General features: G+C 34.5%; 1 protein-coding gene and 1 pseudogene across 1 annotated transcript; both read left to right on the top strand.

Annotated features, from left to right (window-relative positions):
- Nucleotides 1–344: 344 nt before the first annotated feature.
- LOC113783277 lies at nt 345–4,840 on the top strand (annotated as a pseudogene).
- Nucleotides 4,841–17,668: 12,828 nt separating this feature from the next.
- On the top strand, nt 17,669–21,808 carry LOC113783275 (probable LRR receptor-like serine/threonine-protein kinase At3g47570). Its single transcript, XM_027329364.1, has 4 exons — nt 17,669–18,512; nt 19,046–19,117; nt 19,193–21,196; nt 21,316–21,808. The coding sequence occupies exons 1-4, from the start codon at nt 17,669–17,671 to the stop codon at nt 21,672–21,674; spliced, it is 3,279 nt and encodes a 1,092-aa protein (XP_027185165.1). The 3' UTR covers nt 21,675–21,808.
- Nucleotides 21,809–21,825: the final 17 nt, after the last annotated feature.

The raw sequence follows: 21,825 nt of genomic DNA, 5'->3' as shown, positions 1-21,825 counted from the left end.
TGAAATGTTTTCCCAGAATTAAACAAGTCTTCCTCTATTTGTTGAGAGGGAGGTAGAACCAGCAAAATTTTGGAACAAAACCAGCAGTTGAAATAAGACAGTCAAGGAAAGCAAATAGAAAAGAAGGAGGAGAGAGTTTGAAGTGTAGACTTCATTTTTTCGAGTGAAATTGAACCTGCCAAATGGTTCTATTTATAGGCTTCTTGATGATACAAAATACGGAAGAGATAGAATTTGTAAGCTGATTTCTCGTGAGAATAGGCATGCATCCGTACCAGACTTATCCTTTGAAGTAGTCAAAGGTCTATCCTTTGTTGTGAGCTATTGGAAAAGGCTATTGGAAAATGTCAGACCATTGGGAAGGCCACTTGACCGAAGATGTCTCACGTTCTGATTTCTTGAATTTGGCCTTTAGCAAAATCTTATCTTTGAACAATTCTTCCCTCAAAATAGGAACAAATATTTCTGATGAGATTTTATCAAATGAAACTCTTATCCGAACAGTAAAAATCTTTTGAAATATCTATTTTTTACAACATTTCTATCCTGTTCTTTTACCGTCATCATATTTATTTATTAATTTGGTTTATTTGTACTTAATATGTTGACTTCCTGTTTCATTCAATCGCATAGTATTCGTTATTATTTGCCTCCTTTTGGGTTGCTTTGTTCGTCATTTTGATTTGTTATTTCTGATTGGTTGCCTATTCATCGTTATTTTCTGATCTTGTTCAGTATTCTATTTTTATCTTTCAACTTTTCACATTTTAATCTTGAATCTTCAGGTCGCAAAGAGATTGGAGAAGTTTAAAACCACAGTCTTCACACAAATGAGCATGCTTGCAGTTAAGCATGGAGCTATTAAACTAGGGCAAGGCTTTCCCAATTTTAACGGACCCGAATTTGTTAAAGAAGCAGCTATCCAAGCTATTAAAGACGGGCGAAATCAATATGCTCGTGGATATGGTGTGCCAGACCCTCAACTCAGCTGTAAGCAATTGCTGCAACCATTTCAGGCTTAATAGATCCAGATGATGAAGTGATCCTTTTTGTGACTCGTATGAAGCCACATTGTGCATGGCTGGTGCTAAAATAAAGAGTGTAACTCTACGGCCTCCAGATTTTTCAATACCCCTTGATGAGGTCAGGTCTATCATCTCCAAGAATACTCAAGCAATCCTAATCAATAGTCCCCATAATCCCACGGGGAAGATGTTTGCTCGAGAAGAACTTAGGGCAATAGTATCTTTGTGCATCCAGAATGACGTTCTAATTTTTACTGTAGGAAATAGTTAGTGATGAATTCCACATTGAAAGTGTGTGAAGAATAGAAGAGGTTTATAATCAAGTCCACACCTATTTAAATAAATTTGGATTGTGGGAAATTTTGGAGGAAAAGTTCAAAATTGCACATACATTTATCCTGTTGACTATTGAATTAGAATATAACTTTAATGGTTAAAAATTTGGCACTTGAGTCTTAAGAACCGAAATTAATTTTAATTAATTTTGTTTTAAAATTTCTTCTTAACTAAACGATTTTCTTTTAGGGGCTGCGTCTAATGATATAACTCTTAAATGTCCGTTTAGTGTCCATTCATTTTAAAAGGTGCCTATTCATAAAAAAATATGTCTTCAAAAGACATGACATTTCTTTTGGGGTATTTGAACGTTGTAAATAAGGACGTTCAGATGTTAAGAAGTCTCACTTTTACTTCTAGTTTTACTATCCTTCTATTTCTTTCAAAACAATATTTTTTGAACCATTTTTGGGAGAATTTCTTCATATTACTATGTGAAAATTTTGGTTGGCTGTTATTCCAAGAGGGAATTGCCGCAAATCTGATAGTAGAATAGTGGAGACAAATTTTCTTAAGAAAAATGAATCTTCACGTCAAAGCCATTTTCTGTGGTTGTAGTTATTACTATTTCCTAACATGTACAGATAAAGTTTATGACAAGCTGGCTTTCGAAATGGATCACATTTCTATGGCTTCCCTTCCTAGGATGTATGGGAGAACCGTCACTCAGAATTCGTTAGGAAAGACATTTTCCTTAACCGGTTGGAAGACTGGGTGGGCAAATAGCTCCTCCACATTTGACATGGGGAGTGAGACAAGCCCATTCTTTCCTCACATTTGCAACATCAACTCCAATGCAGTATGCTGCTGCAACAGCTCTCAGAGCCCCAGATTCCTACTATCAGGAGCTAAAGACTAGTTACATGGCGAAGAAATTGATCCTTGTTGATGGATTGAAGGCTGCAGGTTTCATAGTTTATCCTTCCAGTGGAACTTATTTTGTAATGGTGGATCACACTCCTTTTGGGCTGGAAAACGATGTTGCCTTCTGTGAGTATCTGATCAAGGAAGTTGGCATTGTGGCAAAATTCCAACTAGTGTCTTTTACTTGAATCCAGAAGAGGGAAAGAATCTTGTAAGGGTTTACCTTTTGCAACGATGAAGAAACTCTTAAGAGTGCAGTTCAGAAAATGAAAGAGAAGCTGTCTAAAAAGTTCTAACCCACAAGGCATGGGGTTTTTAGACCTTATTTATATGGTGCTATTATTGGTAGCTAGTAATATCTCATGTGTTTTGGGAGTGTATATATTTTCTAAACTACAACATTTCTAAGATATTGAATTTCTAATGTGTAATTTCCTTTTTATGGTTTCTAAGTATTCTATCCACGGCTTCCTGTATTCCCTTTGGGTGATGTAAATGTTCTCCTTGATGTCATTTCAGCAAAATTTTTCATTTGTTTTTTGGTGCATGTTCTCCTTCATCACATCTTCTGATTTTATCTTCCATTTTAATGAACTTTTTCAGTTTTTTTTTGTGTTAATGATGGGTGTAAAAGATTGATAGTGCTATTTCAGTTAGGTGTTAATGATTGGTAGCGCTATTTTAGTTAAAATACAAATTTTTAATTTGGGTATTAAGTTTTTTTCTTTTTTATTTTAATTCATATAATTGCTATTCATTTAAAATGATCGGACAACATGAAGTACTATAAAATTAGAGGTGGAGATCATTTTATGGGTGAGGAGTAGAGGTGGCAAAATGGGAGGGATGGGCGGGATTTACTTGGGTTTGAGATGGAAACGAGTCATATGGGTTTGGGTCCAATCTTACCCATATGTGTTTTGGGACTAACTTGGGTGGGATCACTTTGGAATGGGTTTAAATTGATCCCGCCCAATGCCCAAATTTATTTTCTACATATTTTTTTTCCTTTAATTCATTTTTTATTTTTTTATATAATTTTTATATTTTTGATTTATTAAATTTCTTTTAGTTTTATTAAATAAATATGCAAGTGCTTTATACTCAGAATTCCCACCAAAAATTGGATTAACAAATAAAGGAAAAGATAGATATACAGTCATATTCCAACATATATCAAAATGGCCAAGATACTTAGGGTGTTGAATATTTATCCTCATCATTATCCAAGGATGACAGGTCTAAACTGACTGAAATGCTGAAAATTCTTGTGGATAATGATTAGGAAGACTACTAGATTATATTCGCTGGTATGACTATAAAAATTGTTAAAGATAATTTTTGAATCTAAGACTCCGTTTGGATTGACTATTTTTTCAAAAAATAAGTTTTTCAAATACAATGTTACAGTAATATACAATAACTCAAAAAATATCCCATCCATATTAGTATATCAACTATTTCAAAAAAATTTTATAGTAAAAATTTTTCATATACACTGCTACAATAAAATATTTCAAAAACACCCCCAAAAACAGTTAATCCAAACGGAGCCCTTGCTATTTGAGCCCAATGGGTACCCAAGTATTTCCCAAAATTTTTCATCAATTAATGGGTACAATTAGGATTTGTCCCATTTTAAACTCAATATCAAATTCCAGTACCCATCCCGCCCAAAGTCCCCATGGGCATGGGTAACCCATTGGGATTTGGGACAAATTGCCACCTCTAGATGTACCCTAATCCTCAAATATTTATCCCCCTAATTTTTTTTTGGTGTCACTTAACCCCTTGTAGAACAAAACTATCACTCTATTATGTTGATATTTTCTTGTTATTTTTTTCAAATTAGTTTTCTTTTTTCAAATTCTTAGTTCTAAGCAAATAGAAATATCATTTATTTGTTATTTTCCTTTTCTAAAATTTGTACTAGTCAAATAATAGAAATTTAATTGAATTTATGATAGAGCAGTTATTTGGCACATTTTGCATTTTGTCTTAATTTTGGCTACTTACTGTGCTAAGTATTGAGGTTTAGCTCATATTTCATATTTGTATGAATTATAGGTGGTTGGTGTAAAAAATGCTTTTACGAGGCAAAATTCCAGAAGACTCTTAATTTCATGGCGTGACCACGCCAGAGAAAGGAAGAGGTACATCAAAAGGACGGACTCGCGGGATTAATTGAAGAAAAGCCAACTAAGGATGCCGGTCCACGCGAACCCGAAGCACTGGATCAGAACCTTTAAACAAGAGCTTTGCTCCTGGGTGGACTTCTCCTGCGGCATTATATAAGAAAACAAGCAAAGGGACCCGCGGCACTAAGAAGCAATAGATTAGCTTTAGTTTTATGTTTCCCTAGCCGTCAGACGTCGTAAACTTTCGTTTTGCTTTTGGCTGGGAGGCTTTTGACTCTTTCATTTTTACTTTGGCTCTGTACAATTTTCGTTGGCTTTTGCGTTATGCTTGTGGGCTTCAGTACAAACATCAACGCAAAGACAAGGAAGACTTTTTCCTTCTTCTTTCTTCAGTGCTTCATCGTTCCAAATTCTGTGATGTTTGCGCGGATGTTTTCAATTAAATCACATGGGATTGACATGATGAGGCGCGGCTAATTTTCTCCTCTACTCAGAGGTCGACGCGAGGGCGCGGTCCATAACATCTGTGAGATCTAATCGAATTTTATTAATTCTTCCAATTGTTACTATTCGTGCGTTTTCTGAATTAATTGTTCATGGGTATTTTATTAATTGAATATCAACGGCCGGGTATTTGATTTAATTTAATAGCCTATTGCCACGTTAATTAAATAGAACCCGTAATTGTTCATTTAGTTAACACCTCGTGGCAACCACCATAATTGGCTTTATGATGGGGAAACGCAAGATCTAATTTAAATAAACCCTCTTAGCGTGTTTATTGGTTAGAGTTGGGTTCTTCTAGCTTTAATGCAATTGGGTAATTAAATTACTACGGTCGTACCTAGGGTTGTTATCTGGTTAGAGAAGCAGTCAATGGTCGTACCTTGACTGTCGAAAAAGTAAGGAAGAACTGGTTGTCAGACCTTATTGATAGCTATAACCAACCTAGTGATAAATGGATGAAATATCTTTGCATCGATGAGCATTTAATTGGACCGTGCCTGAGCAGTTGATCCTTTGGGTAGAACTTTTATTAATTGCTATTTTTAGTAAATTGTGCTTTGTGAGTTAGTTTTGAATTTTGTTTGTTTTATTTCATTTTTTATTTTCCTCCCATCAAAAACCCCCCATACTCTGAACTCGAGAAGAAACGAATTATTCCCAGTCCCTGTGGAATCGACCCTACTCACCGCTATATGTAAAATTTACATTTTTCTCGAGTAGGTATTTATTATTGCACAGGTTTGACACCCTGTCAATTTTTGGCCCCGTTGCCGGGGACTGGTGCCTATTTAATTTGTTTCTTTTTTAGTTCATTTTATTTTCATTTCCATTTTTTTCCCCTCTTATTTTTTTTCTTTTTTTTCTTTACTAGTTTATGGCTGCTAACACTCCGTATTTTGGTGATAGACTGGATTTTGTTTCCAGGGAAGGCAATGAGGCTTGTTTTTTTGCTAAGTTTGCATATTCAGAGGCACTAAACTCTATTAGAGAAACAATGGTTGCTGCAACCTGTAAAATTTGTTATGCCAGGGATCATTTAACCGGTATGTGCCCCGAATATCAAGATAATCTAAGTGTCCCACTCAATAATTATGGAGATTTTTCACCCTGGTCTCAAACGTGGTATGACCCTTATTCAAATGGGTATGAGCAAGAATGGTGGGATGATTCCAATTTTAATTATCAACAAAGGCCAATAGATTTTCAACAGCTAGAGTCTCAAGAACCGTCATCCATGTCAGGTATGTCTCTTGAAGAAATAGTTGAATTAATAGCTACTAACACATATCAAATTCAACAGGAGGTACATCAACTTCAACAGGAGACACAAAAGATGAGTAAAGAGATGAAAGAAGGAAGGCGTGAATGGGCATCTAAAATGAGCAAATTGATTTCTCCAGTTTATGAAGAATTGCCCTCACCGACTATTATCGGCCATAAGAAAGACGAGAGTGCAATTATTCTGACAAATGATATGGTACTGCAAGAGTCTCAAGAAGAAGAATCTAAAGATGCAGTTGAAAAGAAAGTTAAATCGCAAGAATTGAGACCCCAACATCAAATGGTGCAAGTGAATGAATCCAGTGAACAATCCAAATGCGGTGACATCTCCTCCATTCCTTGATCAATATTTTTCTGACTTTTATTCTTTAATTCCTGTTAGTGAGATTGATTTTATTATATCAGACGATTTTGAATTTCATGCCAGGAATAAGTTAAGAGTCATGATGGCAAAATATCTCGGACCAATAAGTGCTCTTGATGGAGGAGTGAGTGAAGATTTAAGGTCATCACTTGTTTGTTTGGCGCCATCTACTGATCCATGGAAGTCCGTAGCTCGTGTGCTCAAGAATTGCTCTATTTACGAGGGATATCAGGACTACATAGAAGATGAAGCGCTGAAACGAGCTACACGATTTTATCCTCCATGAATAAATATGACGATGTCTAGCCAAAAACATTAAAGAAAGGCGCTGCTTGGGAGGCAACCCAAGGCTTCTTTTGTTTTAGTTTTCTTATATTTTTGAAATTTTTTGTTGAGTGTTAGTGTCATTTATTGGGTTTTTGTTTTATGGCAGGAAGCAGGAAGTTAGACATGCCCACGCTAGGTGGTCACGCCTAAGCAGTGAAGTTTTGGAATTGACGGTCAGAAGATTATAGCTTCCAAGGCGTGCCCACGCCTTCCAGCCTTTGCGCCAACGACAGTCAAAGATTGACCAGGATACTCTCTAATCCCACCTTCTACTTTTCTCTTTTCTTGTCTTGTATGGCCTTGTCAATTTCCATTGTCTCAGTTTCTACTTTTCAATTTTCTTTGTTTTGTCTGAGTTTTTCAAGGTTTCCCACTTGTCCACCGCCACTAGAAACTTTCTCTCTCCTTCTCGCGCCATCCATCGCACGTCGCTGCCTTCCCCACCGTCACTATCTCTCTCATCAGACAGCTTTTTTTGCTCACATTGGATTCCAACCACCTCACCCTCCTCTGCTTTAGTGTCTCACTGCACCCTCTCGGTGGTCAGGGAAGTTTCTCTCCTTTTCTCCTTATACTTCATTCATCTTTTCTACATTGAGGACAATGTAGGTATTAGGTGTGGGGGGATGGCTTCCATTATTATCTCCTTTTGCTTTGCTTTTAAAACAAAAAAAAAAAAGAGAAACACCAAAAAAAAATGAAAAAAAAAGAGGAGGAAAATGAAGAAAAAAAAGAAAGAAAAAAAGTGTAGTTAGTTGAGTTCTTTGCTATGATGAATAACTCAATCAAGGTGCATGGGCATGTTGTTAGATATACTAGCTATGCATTTCGTTTTGCCTTGACAGTATTGTTGAATGTTGGATATACTGGACTTGACCCACTTTTGTGACTTTTGGGAGCTTTTGATCCATGCATGAGCACATTATTCTTGTTTGCTCTATTTTTGTTTGATTGAGTGGGTATCACACATGGTATCGGCATTCTAGAACTTGCTATTTTATACATGTCGAGACCACATTTTGTTGAACTGGATGCATTTGAAATGATAAGGGCATTTAGGATTTGACCTTCTTTAACTTTCTACAAACCATGCCTTCATCTTATTTCCGAATAGTGAACCAACTTGAGTTTTTATCCTTTACTTTTGCTTGTTAGCCTTGTTTGATAACCCATGACCTTTTTAGACTTTCTTGTTCAATCTTGTGTCATTAAGGGATGTCTGAAATTCATTACTTGTGCAAGGCAAATAAATCTATGGGCACAAGTGTTGTCAAAAAGATGTTGTATGGTGCTGTTTCTGTACATCTGAGATCGAAAGAAAAGCCAAGAAAAAAAAATAAAGAAAAGAAAAAAAAAAGGGAAAATCGGTAAAAAGCTGGTGAGCAGAAGACTCTGTCTTCCAGGGCGTGCCCCCGCCTTGCTAGACGTCCCCTCCAAAAAAAAAAAAAAAAAAAAGAGGAACGATTTTCGACACTTGCACAATGAAAGCAACAAATGAAAACGCCCTACTTGAGAAATTGCCCCGGTAAAGCATTGTGGTTATGTAGTGGATATTGGACATTCTCTTGACACATTACACCCTATTTTTACCTTCTTATCCCACCTTTTACCTAAACCCCATTGCAACCCTATTAAAGTCCCTTTGATTTGTGTATTTAGTTCACTTTTGAGTGGTGGAGATGTGATAAATATGCAAGCCTATGGTAATGCCATTCTCTGATGTTGATTTGAGCGTTCCTAGTATTCATATGTGTACTCTCATTTTGGCGACATTGTCAAGGATTTGAGGTGCTTATGCTAGTATAGATCACCACATGACCTTTGTTTCCCTGGTTGTATCTCTGAGTTTCGAAATGCTTGAAGGCAAGCATTGTCTAGGTGTGGGGGGATTTGATAGAGCGATTATTCGGCACATTTTACACTGTTATTTTGACCTAATTTTGGCTACTTACTGTGCTAAATATTGAGGTTTAGCTCATATTTCATATTTGTATGAATTATAGGTGGTTGGTGTAAAAAATGCTTTCACGAGGCAAAATTCCAGAAGACTCTCTATTTCATGGCGTGACCACGCCAGAGAAAGGAAGAGGTACATCAAAAGGACGGATCCGCGGGATTAATTGGAGAAAGAAAAGCCATCTAAGGATGCCGGTCCACGCGAACCCGAAGCACTGGATTAGAACCTTTAAACAAGAGCTTTGCTCCTGGGTGGACTTCTCCTGCGGCATTATATAAGAAAACAAGCAAAGGGACCCGCGGACTAGGAAGCAATAGATTAGCTTTAGTTTCTTTTTTTCCCTAGCCGTCAGACGTCGTAAACTTTCGTTTTGCTTTTGGCTGGGAGGCTTTTGACTATTCTGCTTTTACTTTGGCTCTGTACAATTTTCGTTGGCTTTTGCGTTATGCTTGTGGGCTTCAGTACAAACATCAACGCAAAGACAAGAAAGACTTTTTCCTTTTTCTTTCTTCAGTGCTTCATCGTTCCAAATTCTGTGATGTTTGCACGGATGTTTTCAATTAAATCACATGGGATTGACATGATGAGGCGTGGCTAATTTTCTCCTCTACTCAGAGGTCGACGCGAGGGCGCGGTCCATAACATCTGTGAGATCTAATCGAATTTTATTAATTCTTCCAATTGTTATTATTCGTGCGTTTTCTGAATTAATTGTTCATGGGTATTTTATTAATTGAATATCAACGGCCGGGTATTTGATTTAATTTAATAGCCTACTGCCACGTTAATTAAATAGAATCCGTAATTGTTCATTTAGTTAACACCTCGTGGCAACCACCATAATTGGCTTTATGATGGGGAAACGCAAGATCTAATTTAAATAAACCCTCTTAACGTGTTTATTGGTTAGGGTTGGGTTCTTCTAGCTTTAATGCAATTGCGTAATTAAATTCCTACGGTCGTACCTAGGGTTGTTATCTGGTTAGAGAAGCAGTCAATGGTCGTACCTTGACTGTCGAAAAAGTAAGGAAGAACTGGTTGTCAGAGCTTATTGATAGCTATAACCAACCTAGTGATAAATGGATGAAATATCTTTGTATCGATGAGCATTTAATTGGACCATGCCTGAGCAGTTGATCCTTTGGGTAGAACTTTTATTAATTGCTATTTTTAGTAAATTGTGCTTTGTGAGTTAGTTTTGAATTTTGTTTGTTTTATTTCATTTTTTATTTTCCTCCCATCAAAAACCCCCATACTCTGAACTCGAGAAGAAACGAATTATTCCCAGTCCCTGTGGAATCGACCCTACTCACCGCTATATGTAAAATTTACATTTTTCTCGAGTAGGTATTTATTATTGCACAGGTTTGACACCTTGTCAATATGATTCCACCATTATTCTTCATCTACTAAATTGATTAATTAATCTAATACAAGCCTAAACATTAAATAAAATACTAGAATTTGCTATTTATCATCATGGATTAAATCACATATGACATCAAAAGAAGTATATCATTCTATATATTTCACTTAATCTAAGATCAAAATTACTCTTTCAATTACAAAATTCATTGTCAAACATGATTAACAACAAATAATCAAAAATTCTGTAACCAAAATATTAAAAAGAGCGAACTTTAATACCATAAAAATCTCAACAACAAACCTTAATATGCTAACAAGAATATTTATGATATTAAAGGTTGTTCTCTGTAATATTTTGGTTGCCAATTTTTTTAATTATTTATTGTTGATCATGTTTGACAACGGGGATATAACTGAAAAGGGTAATTTGAATCTTATATTAAGTGAAAAATATAAATGATATATATTTTTTGATGATATATGTGATTTAATCCCTAATGATAAACAACAAATTTTAGTGTTTTTATTTAACGTGTGTGTTAGTAATAAATTAATTAAATAATGTAGCAGATGAGGGGTAATGATAAAATTATATTATTTTCTCTCTCACAATATCACTTTTAATTATTAATTGGGTCTAAATGTTACAAGATAATTAACTTCAAGGGTTGCTAGTGTAATTTTTGAAACCTAGAGGGAGGCCATTAAAATAGTTAGAAACCTCATGCGAGGTTTCTAAAATTATCCCATGTATTATTTGTAGAGATAGAGCCTTGGTTAAGTGTTAAGCTGATCAATTTCTTCAACCAACCAAATAATAAAAAAAAAAGTGTTCAGCTGATTAATGATACATATGCATGCCTCCCAATAACAAAGTTTGCAATCATTTTGCTTATGAGCCCATAATTGCCAACTATTTGTGGAACTGGGGCATTCATTTTAATTGTAATTATTTTGCCTTAACATTGACTTGAGCGTGGGAATGGTTGAGGACATAAACCCTGAAAAGTCATTTCAGTACTCATTGTCTACAAGTTCCCCCAATAATGAAAGATTTCGTGCTAGTTGTAGGTACTGCAATTGGTGCCTTGATAGAATTTACCACCCAAAAAAGAAATAAGAGCAAAATACTAGGAAACTGCAAATTTTTTCAAATTAATAAATAGTTTATCATTACTATATAAAAAGTATGAATGTTGGTATTGGGTAGTGCAAGTATAAGCACTTTTTTATCTTAGTTTTTGTTATTCCTAAATTACCCTCATGTCTTTTAATTATTGCATTTTAATGTGACACTAATTAAAAGAAATAAAACACTCCAATTGATTACATTTTAGTGGTATTGGTAATTATAATTAAAAATTCCTCATTAAAAACTATTTACCTACCCTTGGACTCCATTTTCTATTATTATACGTATCAAAATTTCTTAATTGAAGCATGAAAATTTCTCATTAGTCAGTAGTTGAGATTATTAAAAAAAATCAATTTCAAAAAATAGATACTCTCTAGAAATGGAGAAACATACAATGACAAGAAAACCCTTATTCATCTGTATATCTTCACACAAATATCACAAGTAAAATTTACAATTATGCACTTTTACCAATATGAAGAATTTTTCATGTTGCACCCAATAAAATTTCAATATACAAAAAATGATGACACCTTTATAACTGAAATAGCAGTATTAAGCTAGAAAAAAGAAATCTAAAATAGCACCATACAAATTACTATTATCATTAATAGCAACTGATCAAAACAAGAAAAACTGAAATAAAATTGAAAACTATTTATAAAATGACATAAAGTAAATAGCAAATGAATTAAAAAGCTAGAATACAATTCAAATAATAGCAAAGACAACATCCAAATCACTGATATCCAGGGGAAGACAAACATTGTTATTAACAATAATATAGTATTGCTACATTTGTTTTGGTTTGAGCAAACCAAATTCATCCATCAAGTCAGAAACCATCTCCAATGATAAAATAAGGAGTATAATAAGAGTAGATATAAAATGAAGAATGATAAAATGAAAATGATATCCAAATTGTTTTTGGTGACATCCAAAATACCCTTATTTTTCTAATGATTACATATATTTATTGTATTGCAATATTAGTGAATAATGGAAGCGATTATCAAATGAAAAGCTTTAAAATTAAGTAAATTCCATTTATGGTGACAATTGTAATTAGACAGATTTAATGCATTCCAATAATTGATAATAATGATAGCGGTTATGGATTAAAAGTTGGCAATTAAAAACTAAAACACTGCAATATAAAAAAATTAATATTAAAATTATTAATTAGCCACAATTCTCATTCCAATTTCATGATCATCAAAAAAACCAATATTAAAACCAAAAATATTGTCCTCGTATGAAAAAAGTAGAATTGTTGCTCTTGCTTTGCATTGGATTGTGCAGAAAACATGAATAAAAGAAAAGGAAAATAAAAAAACTCCAACTATCTCTATCTATAAAATTTCAATTGTTAGAATGTATAAGCCAGAAAAACTTTATGTGGTGGATCATTTATACTCCATTATTGACAAAAATAGAATTAACATAATACAAAGAATTCAAATTACATGTATGTTTATTTTTCTATCTTAATTATATTCTTCGTTTATAAAAAATTGTGATGATTGTGGTTTATATGCAATAGAGTCATGAATATACAATAATTTTGATAACACATGATATTATCAATATTTGATATATTAGAGTTCAAGCTATAAATAAAAAAGTGTTTCATTCATGATTTCAAATTCAATTCTAAGGGATATGTTAACTACATTAGAATGTTTTGTGTCTCTTTTCATTTAATAAAATTTTTAAAAGTAACTAGCTTAAAAAATAAATAACATAAAAATACTATATTATGATGTTGACAATCAAAATTTCATAAAAAAATTTTAGTATCTGAAAAATAATATATTTTAAGATATTACAATCACGTGCAAAGCACGTGATCTATTACTAGTCTAAAGAAATGGGCACTTGTTGCTAACCAGCACCCACTATATACCTGTTAGAAATATCCATTCATAGAAGATATTATTTAGGTAAATTCACTAATTCAGTATATGGCTTCTTCTATTAAGATGATTTGCATACATATCTCTCATCTATTAATTGCAAATTGATGTGGATGAGTAGAGGTCAGTCCCGTTGATCGATAATATTGATTGTATTGACTTTTTCTTTCGGGATATCACCAACGTTATTAACCACAAATTCGATTATTCTTCCATTTGTGGGGTTGAGGCGTCATTGATTTTCTTGCGTTTCCTGTAGGATGATATGAAGTTCTATATCACAAATTTCTATACAAAGTCATCGTTCGGAATACTCGAGGAACCATCACTTCAGTTTCTTGCAAAATGACCAAGACTTAGTATTTGAAGGTGACAAATAACATTGTCCGTGAAAAGTTTCATTCATGTGCACTACTTATTAGTTCTTTCTTATTGTTAGAAATTATGTACTCTTCAAGACTGCCCAACTTATAAATTTACCTTGAGGCATCCTGTTCAACTTCAAAATGTTAAAACTCATCAATTTGGATCATCCTTGGACCTTGGCAATTTAGTTTTGACAGGCTCTTAGATCCTACTAAAATTCCCACCACGGCTAAGAGAAGATGCCTTGAATTACAATGAATTTGCAATTCCCAACACCCGTTTGATCATGAGATTTTGTTCGCTAATTAATTTGCAATACAGAATTTTCACAACTTCCAAATCAACATTGGGATAAAAAAATATTTTGAAGAGTCAGACTTTATATACCTATAATATTCGAATTAACATGAAAGTTTCTAAAATTTTTTTGCACATAAGGTCTAATTTGTAAGTAAAGTGTTTAAAATCTTTCCACATTTCGAAGGGAGAAAAACATTTTTGGCTATAGGACAGAGTATTTTAACAGGTTTGATCAATATGCTAAATCACAAAATTAGCAAGTGATTATATGCAACAATGGCAAAAAATTGCGCTAATGACAAACCAATCTCCTATACGGATTACATTTAATTTTTTAAAAATTGCTCAACAACACTATACCAACGACTTCAATTTTTGCATCTGATTTATTATCAATTTCTTTTATCTGTTAATCATCAGAAATACTAGTATGTTTGCCTAGCATAACTTTTTAGATTATTATACTTTTGTACTTAGTGTATTGACACGTGTGAAGCAAAGGTACTATTTTTATTAGGGTTATTATCACTTTACCCCCTTAACGTTTGGTGTTACTATCAATTTTCTCCTTAACATTATTTTTTAGTTACTTTACCCCCAAAACTAACGGTCAAACTTAACGGAGTTTATTAATTAAAGTAAAAAGACAAGTTTAGCCCTAAAAGTTATTATCACTTTACCCCCATAAACTATAGCCTCATTATCAATTTACCGCATAAAGTTATTTTTTAGGCAATTAATCCCACCATTAAACCAACTTAACAAGTTAAAAAATTTTAGAGGAAGTACCCTCCTCTTTGTATAATAAAAACAATAAAAAAAATTTAAAGTGGCACTTTTCATCTTTAGTATCAAGGAAAAAAGTCAAAGCATTAATCTCTTTCTTCTTAACAATCTTATTAATATTAAAACAAATAGAAAGATTGGGAGGGGGAGGGAGAGGGGGAGAGAGAGATAGAGAGAGAGAGAGAGAGACAGCTCAATTCTTTTTTTTAAATATAAATAAGTAAGAATTAAATACTTATATTATTTTAAAATTATTTTACTTTACTGTTTACCACTAAATTTCAATCCTAATCCCAATAACCTTAAATTAATACGATAATGTTAGATTTTTCTTTATTATTTTCTTTACAAAATCTAATTTTCTGTCTCCTTCTTTCCTATCTCTTTTTCTTTTCCTAGTATTAATAAGTGTGAAAAAAGAAATTTGAGAAAAACCTTTTAATTTTATATTTTTGGATCTCTTAAAGTGAAAAAAAGAAGAATAATCATTTCAACTTTTTTATTTTTAATTATATATATAAAAGGGTCAATATATTTAAAAATTTTTGACCATACTAATTAGATTAACGATGAAGTAAAATGCCTAGAAAATAATGTTAGGAATTAAAGTGATTATATCACTATAATTTAAAAGAATAAAGTAATAATAACAATATAGTAATGCTATAAAATAAAAGGGTATTTTTGTCCAAAATTTCTTAACATGTTGAGTTGAATTACTTATAGGGTTGAGTGACTAAAAGATAATGTTGTGGGGTAAACTGATAGTAGTGATATAGTTGAAGGGGTTAAAGTGATAATAACCACTTTTAATTATTATTAGTTACAAGAAAGCCAGCGATACCTTGATTTAGTGGTAAAAACAATTAAGTGAAGGACAAAAAAAAAAAAGAGGTTTTGGATTCAAATGTTACTAAATGAAACTTTAGTCTTGATTTTATGTTATTATTTGTCCCACCATTTGGGATCAGTTTGTCAAGCTGCTGAATTATAATACGTTTGTCTTGATGCAACCATTTGATTAGTCGTAATATTATGAGGAAAAAGAAAAAAAAAAAAGAACCCTATAACTAAATGCTTTGGTAAGTATCGGTTAGTTGTGTTGTGTTACTACATATAAAAAAATTTTAAACAAAATTAAAAAAATGTAACCAAATGCTTTCCTAAACATGTTGGCATAAACAAAATTTTGCCTACATCTGAGAAGAATAAATTGAAACGAGAAATAAGTACTTTGTTTAGTAGTTATACAGAGAGAATTTTTACTGTCCAAAAAAAAATAACAACAAAACACTAGGAAATTACAGGTTGTTCCAAATTAATAGAAGACTTTGTTTAAGTAAATTTGCTAATTCATAATTTGAGCTGCTTCTATTTGTACGATTTCCACAAATCTCTCATCTTTTAATTGCAAATTAATGTGGATGAGTAGAAGTCATGTCTACTGATAAGTAGTACTGATGTGATGGTACTTGTTTTCTGGCTTCCTGATTTCGTGTACCTCACCAACGTTATTAACCACGAATCCCATTATTCTTGCATGTGTGGGGCTGAACCATCCTTAATTTTCTAGCGTTTCGTGCACAATGAGTTGAAGATGAATAAGTCACAAAATTTCTGTCCAGAATAGTTGAAGAACAATCAATTTTGTTTCTTGCATAAGACCAAGACTTGGTAAGGTCAACTCACCAGAGTCCAGTATGGAATTTTCCAGTCTTCCCACTTGCTAGAAAATTATCAAATGGAGGACAAAGACTCTGTCCCTTGAAGAGTTTCGCTCATAAGTCATGACTACTGGTCGATTGCTCATACTTAGGAATTTAGCTGGAGGCCTTCGAACAAAGTTTTTTTAAAATACTGTTTAACGTCCAAATGTGAAAACTCATCATTTTGATTAATCCTTGAACTTTGGCGAATTAGTTTTGATCATGGGTCTTTAGATTCAAACAAGATTCCCACCAAGGTTCAAGAAAGATGCCTTGATTGGATTGCAATGAATCTGGAATTCCCAGTGCCGTTCCATGAAGTTTTTTAACTGACTAATTTGCGTCAAAAATTTTTTCAAGTTTACTTTTCTTTGTTTGATTAATGAGTGCCCAATACACTAATTAAGAGCGATCCAGGCGTTCGATTTTTCAGAAAGTGCATAAGATATGAGATGTCACTTCTTTACCGTGCCAATGATAGAGTTACATGTTGCTCTTTATTTTTGTTTTCATGGCATCCAAAAAAAATCATAATTTGAAAGAAGACTTGTGAACAACGAGATTGGTTTCTGGAGTCAACACCTATGAAGACTTCACAAAATGTTCTAGTGAGAGATTTTCCCCAAAACTCTGGCATCTCCGGGAAGCAAAAGAAACTTGAAAAAAAAAAAGATTTTTTTTTTCATGAAGGCATAGTACTAAATAATCTGAAAAATGGATCTTTATTGAGTACATGGCCGCGAAAATTACAGTAATTTCCTTGATACTTGGATTGGCATTCATTGTGTAGTATGTGGTTAACTAATTACACTTCATTATTTCCACGAATGGGTATCATTTTTTTTTGGGGGCATCATCTAATTTGCTGTTTTGTGGAGACATAGGTTTGGGTTTGAGTTTAATTTTACCATTTATTATAGTTATTAAACTTTGTTTATTTAAGTGCAGAAAAGAATTGGTTTAGACGCTCCAATAGAATATATATACTCATAATAGTGCTACGTTAATATTTTAATAAATTTGAAATGAACAGACTTAGAACCTACAATATAAAAGCCTTTGTTTAATTAAGAATTTTTAGTTGATAACAAGATTTGGAATTAACACAAAAGTTAAGGAATTAAATAACGAATTTCCCATTTTTGCTTTCTAACCGATAGCATCACAATTACATCACTGGTCAATTGGAACTTAATCTGAAAACAGAAATCCAATTAACAAACATTAGCCATAATATTACTGAGACCGCTATATATTGCGACTCCTCACCCGCCATGTAGCAATCATTAGCCATGGAGAAATTTCACAACCTCTCCCCACTTGGACTTGCGTTGCTATGTTTTCTTTCAGCTTCCTTCGCCATGCTCCCGACCAATATTACCACAGATCAGTCATCTCTTCTTGCCTTGAGAGCGCACATTTCAGTTGACCCTCTACAAATCTTGGCCAAAAACTGGTCTGTTGGCTCTTCGGTCTGCGATTGGATTGGAGTCTCTTGTGGCTCTCGTCATCGTAGAGTGACTGCCTTGGACATTTCAAACATGGGCCTTAGAGGCATCATCCCTCCACAACTGGGAAATCTATCATTTCTTGTTTCTCTTGACATGAGTGCGAACAACTTCCATGGAGAGATGCCGCATGAGTTTGTTGGATTGCGCCGATTAAAACTCCTTAATTTGAGTGTCAACAATCTCGAAGGAGAGTTACCCTGGTGGATTGGTTCATTTCCTCAACTTCTTCGCTTGTCTCTCAGTAACAATAGTTTCACTGGTCTTATCCCTTCTTCCATCTCTAACTTGTCAAAGCTAGAGGAGCTAAGTCTTTCGTACAACCATCTGCAAGGAAACATTCCCACGGGGATTTTCAATATTTCCTCCCTGCAAATCATTGCACTTAAGCATAACGGCCTATCGGGAGTTCTTCCAAGTGACATGTGTTACCATCTTCCTGGACTGAGTTTCCTTTCCCTATCAAGGAACAAGTTATATGGTCAATTACCATCAAGTAATTTAGCTCAATGTTCAGAACTTCGGGTGCTGTCTTTGTCTTTCAACGAATTTGGAGGTTCCATACCAAAAGAAATTGGAGCACCGAAGAAGCTTGAGGAGCTATACTTGGCTTCCAACCATTTAGAAGGTAAGACCCTTGCTAATTAATTCTTTCACCATATATGGACAAAGCCAAATATCACTTGTCTTGCACAATTTTTACTCTATCTTTCCAGATTCCAACTCAAACGGCAAAAGATAAAAGAAAATTTAGATCTGAAGGTTGTTTTCTGCCGAATGAATTCTCAAAATGCTGCCTCAAGGAAAAAATGGTTACCAAAGATTTTCAGAATTTTTAGTTCCTTTACAGCTAGGAAGGACAAGGGACATATGCAGTAGATAAGAATATGGTCCTGGACAAGTTAATGGCGAAAACATATTCATATTTTCTTAGGGCTCTACATAATAGCAAAAAAAAATTTTGAAAATAAAGTTAATTTTCACATGCATTTACTTTAAAATATGTTTTTGATTCCAAAACGAGCCAATTTTAATATGTTGAGATGTGCCGGGATGTGGCCAATTTCCCGCTTTTGGCCCATTAATTTTTTCATTCACTTTTCTTCAAAATGCCCATCAAAGATCTCAACCTCTTGATATTTATTCCATTTCATTTTGCAGGCCAAATTCCAAAAGAGATTGGTAATTCAACTATGATTAAAATACAAAGTTTTGGACACAACAACTTAACAGGTATGACAATTTTTTTAATGGCAGAAATTAGAGACTTATATGGTTTAATATATATGCTCAATATTATTCTGGCAGGTGTAATACCACGAGAGATTGGTAACTGGCACTTTCTCCAACAACTCGACATGGGATTCAATAGCTTAACTGGTTCCATACCAGTAGAGATCTTCAACCTCTCAAAGTTGAGTGTTATGGCACTTACACAAAATCAACTTTCAGGCAATCTTCCATCAACATTCGGTTATAGGCTTCCCAATCTAGAAGAGCTTTATCTCGACGTTAATTACTTTTCTGGAGCATTACCTAGTTCACTCTCAAATTCTTCTAATCTCCGTCTCATAGAAATTGGTGATAACAAATTCACGGGTCCAATTCCCACTTCCATGGGAGACCTGAGGTTCCTTGAATGGCTGGATCTACTTGGCAACAAATTAACGGGTGACTCCACATCTCCAAAGTTGAGCTTCATCACTTCATTGGCAAAATGCAAATATTTGGCAGCATTTTTTTTGGATGGCAATCCATTGAATGGGATCATTCCGGACTCACTCAGTAATCTTTCAACTTCCCTTGAACAACTAACTGCACAGAATTGCAAAATAAAGGGCAGCATTCCTGATGGAATTGGAAACTTGAGAAGTTTGATCCTATTAGATCTATCAAACAATGACTTAACTGGGTCGTTGCCAGCTACAATAAAAGATTTGCAAAAGCTTCAAGGAATGGATCTCAGTATGAACAAACTAATTAGCAGAGTCCCCCTGCATTTTCTTTGTGCTCTCCACAACTTGGAAACAATGTACCTTGGACAAAATCAAATTATGGCCTCAATTCCAAAGTGCTTCGGAAATCTTACTTCCCTGAGGCATCTCAACCTAAGTCACAACAAACTATATTCTGCTCCACCTGAGGAAATATGGAACCTAAAAGATCTCTTAATGCTTGACCTCTCCTCAAATCTGCTGAGTGGATCTTTGCCGTATGCTATTACGAATGTGAAGATGGCAAATTGGGTTGATTTGTCAACCAATCAGTTCTCAGGTGGCATTCCTAACTCAATTGGAGATATGCAGAACCTGCAAAATCTTTCTTTAGCACACAACAGATTGGAAGGATCAATCCCAGAATCAATTGGTAAGGTGTTCAGCTTGGAGTCATTGGATCTATCACATAACTTTCTCTCTGGATCAATTCCAATGTCAATGGAGAACCTTCGGTATCTTAGACATTTCAATGTCTCTTTTAACAATTTAAGTGGTGAAATTCCATCCAAAGGGCCATTTATCAACTTCACTGCCGAATCCTTCGCTTCAAATCAAGCCCTCTGTGGAGCTCAAAGGTTTCTTGTGCCTCCATGCCCAACTATTTCAGCTCACAAATTGAGAACAAAAAAGCTGCATCGAACAATTGTTATTCTACTGGGGGTGATAATAGCAGCGGGAGTCTTGTCTTTTGGATTTGTTTACCTGAGATATCGAAAGAAAGATACACTTTCCAGTGGAGCCAATTTATCCTTAGTTGCAATGCCAGAAAGAATTTCATATTTTGAACTTCTACAAGCAACTAATGGGTACAATGAAAGCCATTTGTTGGGGGCTGGAAGCTTTGGATCTGTTTATAGGGGCACTCTTGTTGACGGAAGGGCTGTGGCTGTTAAGGTGTTTAATTCACAAATGGAAGGAGCGTTCAAGAGTTTTGATGTAGAATGTGAAGTGTTGCGCAATCTTCGCCATCAAAACCTCACAAAAGTCATCAGTAGTTGCTCTACCCCTGAGTTTAAGGCATTAGTGCTTGAGTTCATGGCTAAAGGAAGCCTCGAGAAGTGGTTGTATTCGTACAACTATTTTCTGGATTTGATGCAGAGATTGGACATATTGATTGATGTGGCATGTGCATTGCAATATCTCCACTATGAGTATGCAACTCCGGTAATTCATTGTGATCTGAAGCCAAGTAATGTGCTGCTAGATCAAGACATGGTTGCCCATCTAAGTGATTTTGGCCTTACAAAGTTGGTGGGCGAGGAAAACAGCATCACATACACTGAAACACTCGCCACACTTGGCTATCTCGCACCAGGTGAAGAATTTTCTAACACAGCTAAATTACTATTTCCCCAGTTGTTTTAGTCGCAAGTTCCATATTATAAAAATACAATCAATTTAAGAACATATGATGAATTTATATGCGTCTTGCAGAGTATGGGTTGGAAGGATTGGTATCAGCAAAATGCGACATCTACAGTTTTGGAATCATGATAATGGAAGTCTTCACGAGAACAAATCCCAACAGTGAAATGTTTGGTGAAAAATTGAGCCTGAAGAGCTGGGTGGCTAATTCAATACCTGATGGATTAGCTCTTGTGATAGATGCTAATTTGCTAAAGGAAAATGATGAATGCATTGGTGAAAAGCTAAGCTGCATAGCCTCAATCATGAAAGTGGCTTTGGGCTGCACGATGGAGTCCCCGAGAGAGAGAAGCAGTATACAAGATGTTCTCGTTGCGCTGAAAAAGATCAAGCTTCAGTACATGAGTTCCTTGTGTTCAGGGACTTAACGGTGCATGCATGTTCTCTAAGCAGGATTGCAACCTTCTTCTTGATTGTCTCTAAGCAGGGACTTAACGGTGTTGTACTGGCAGGGCCATTTCTTTTTCCAAATTTTGAAACATTTAAATGCCCAGTTTTGGGTCAAAAATATAACTCATT

Source organism: Coffea eugenioides, chromosome 9 (genome assembly GCF_003713205.1).
Source record: "Coffea eugenioides isolate CCC68of chromosome 9, Ceug_1.0, whole genome shotgun sequence".
Taxonomy (NCBI): domain Eukaryota; kingdom Viridiplantae; phylum Streptophyta; class Magnoliopsida; order Gentianales; family Rubiaceae; genus Coffea; species Coffea eugenioides.
This window is presented reverse-complemented; position numbering and strand designations above follow the sequence as displayed.

Coding starts and splice junctions, on each gene's coding strand:
- LOC113783275 (XM_027329364.1), top strand. CDS start 17,669: ATGGAGAAATTTCACAACCTCTCCCCACTTGGACTTGCGTTGCTATGT. Junction 19,118..19,192: donor TGGACACAACAACTTAACAG/GTATGACAATTT, acceptor TTATTCTGGCAG/GTGTAATACCACGAGAGATT. Junction 21,197..21,315: donor ACTTGGCTATCTCGCACCAG/GTGAAGAATTTT, acceptor TGCGTCTTGCAG/AGTATGGGTTGGAAGGATTG.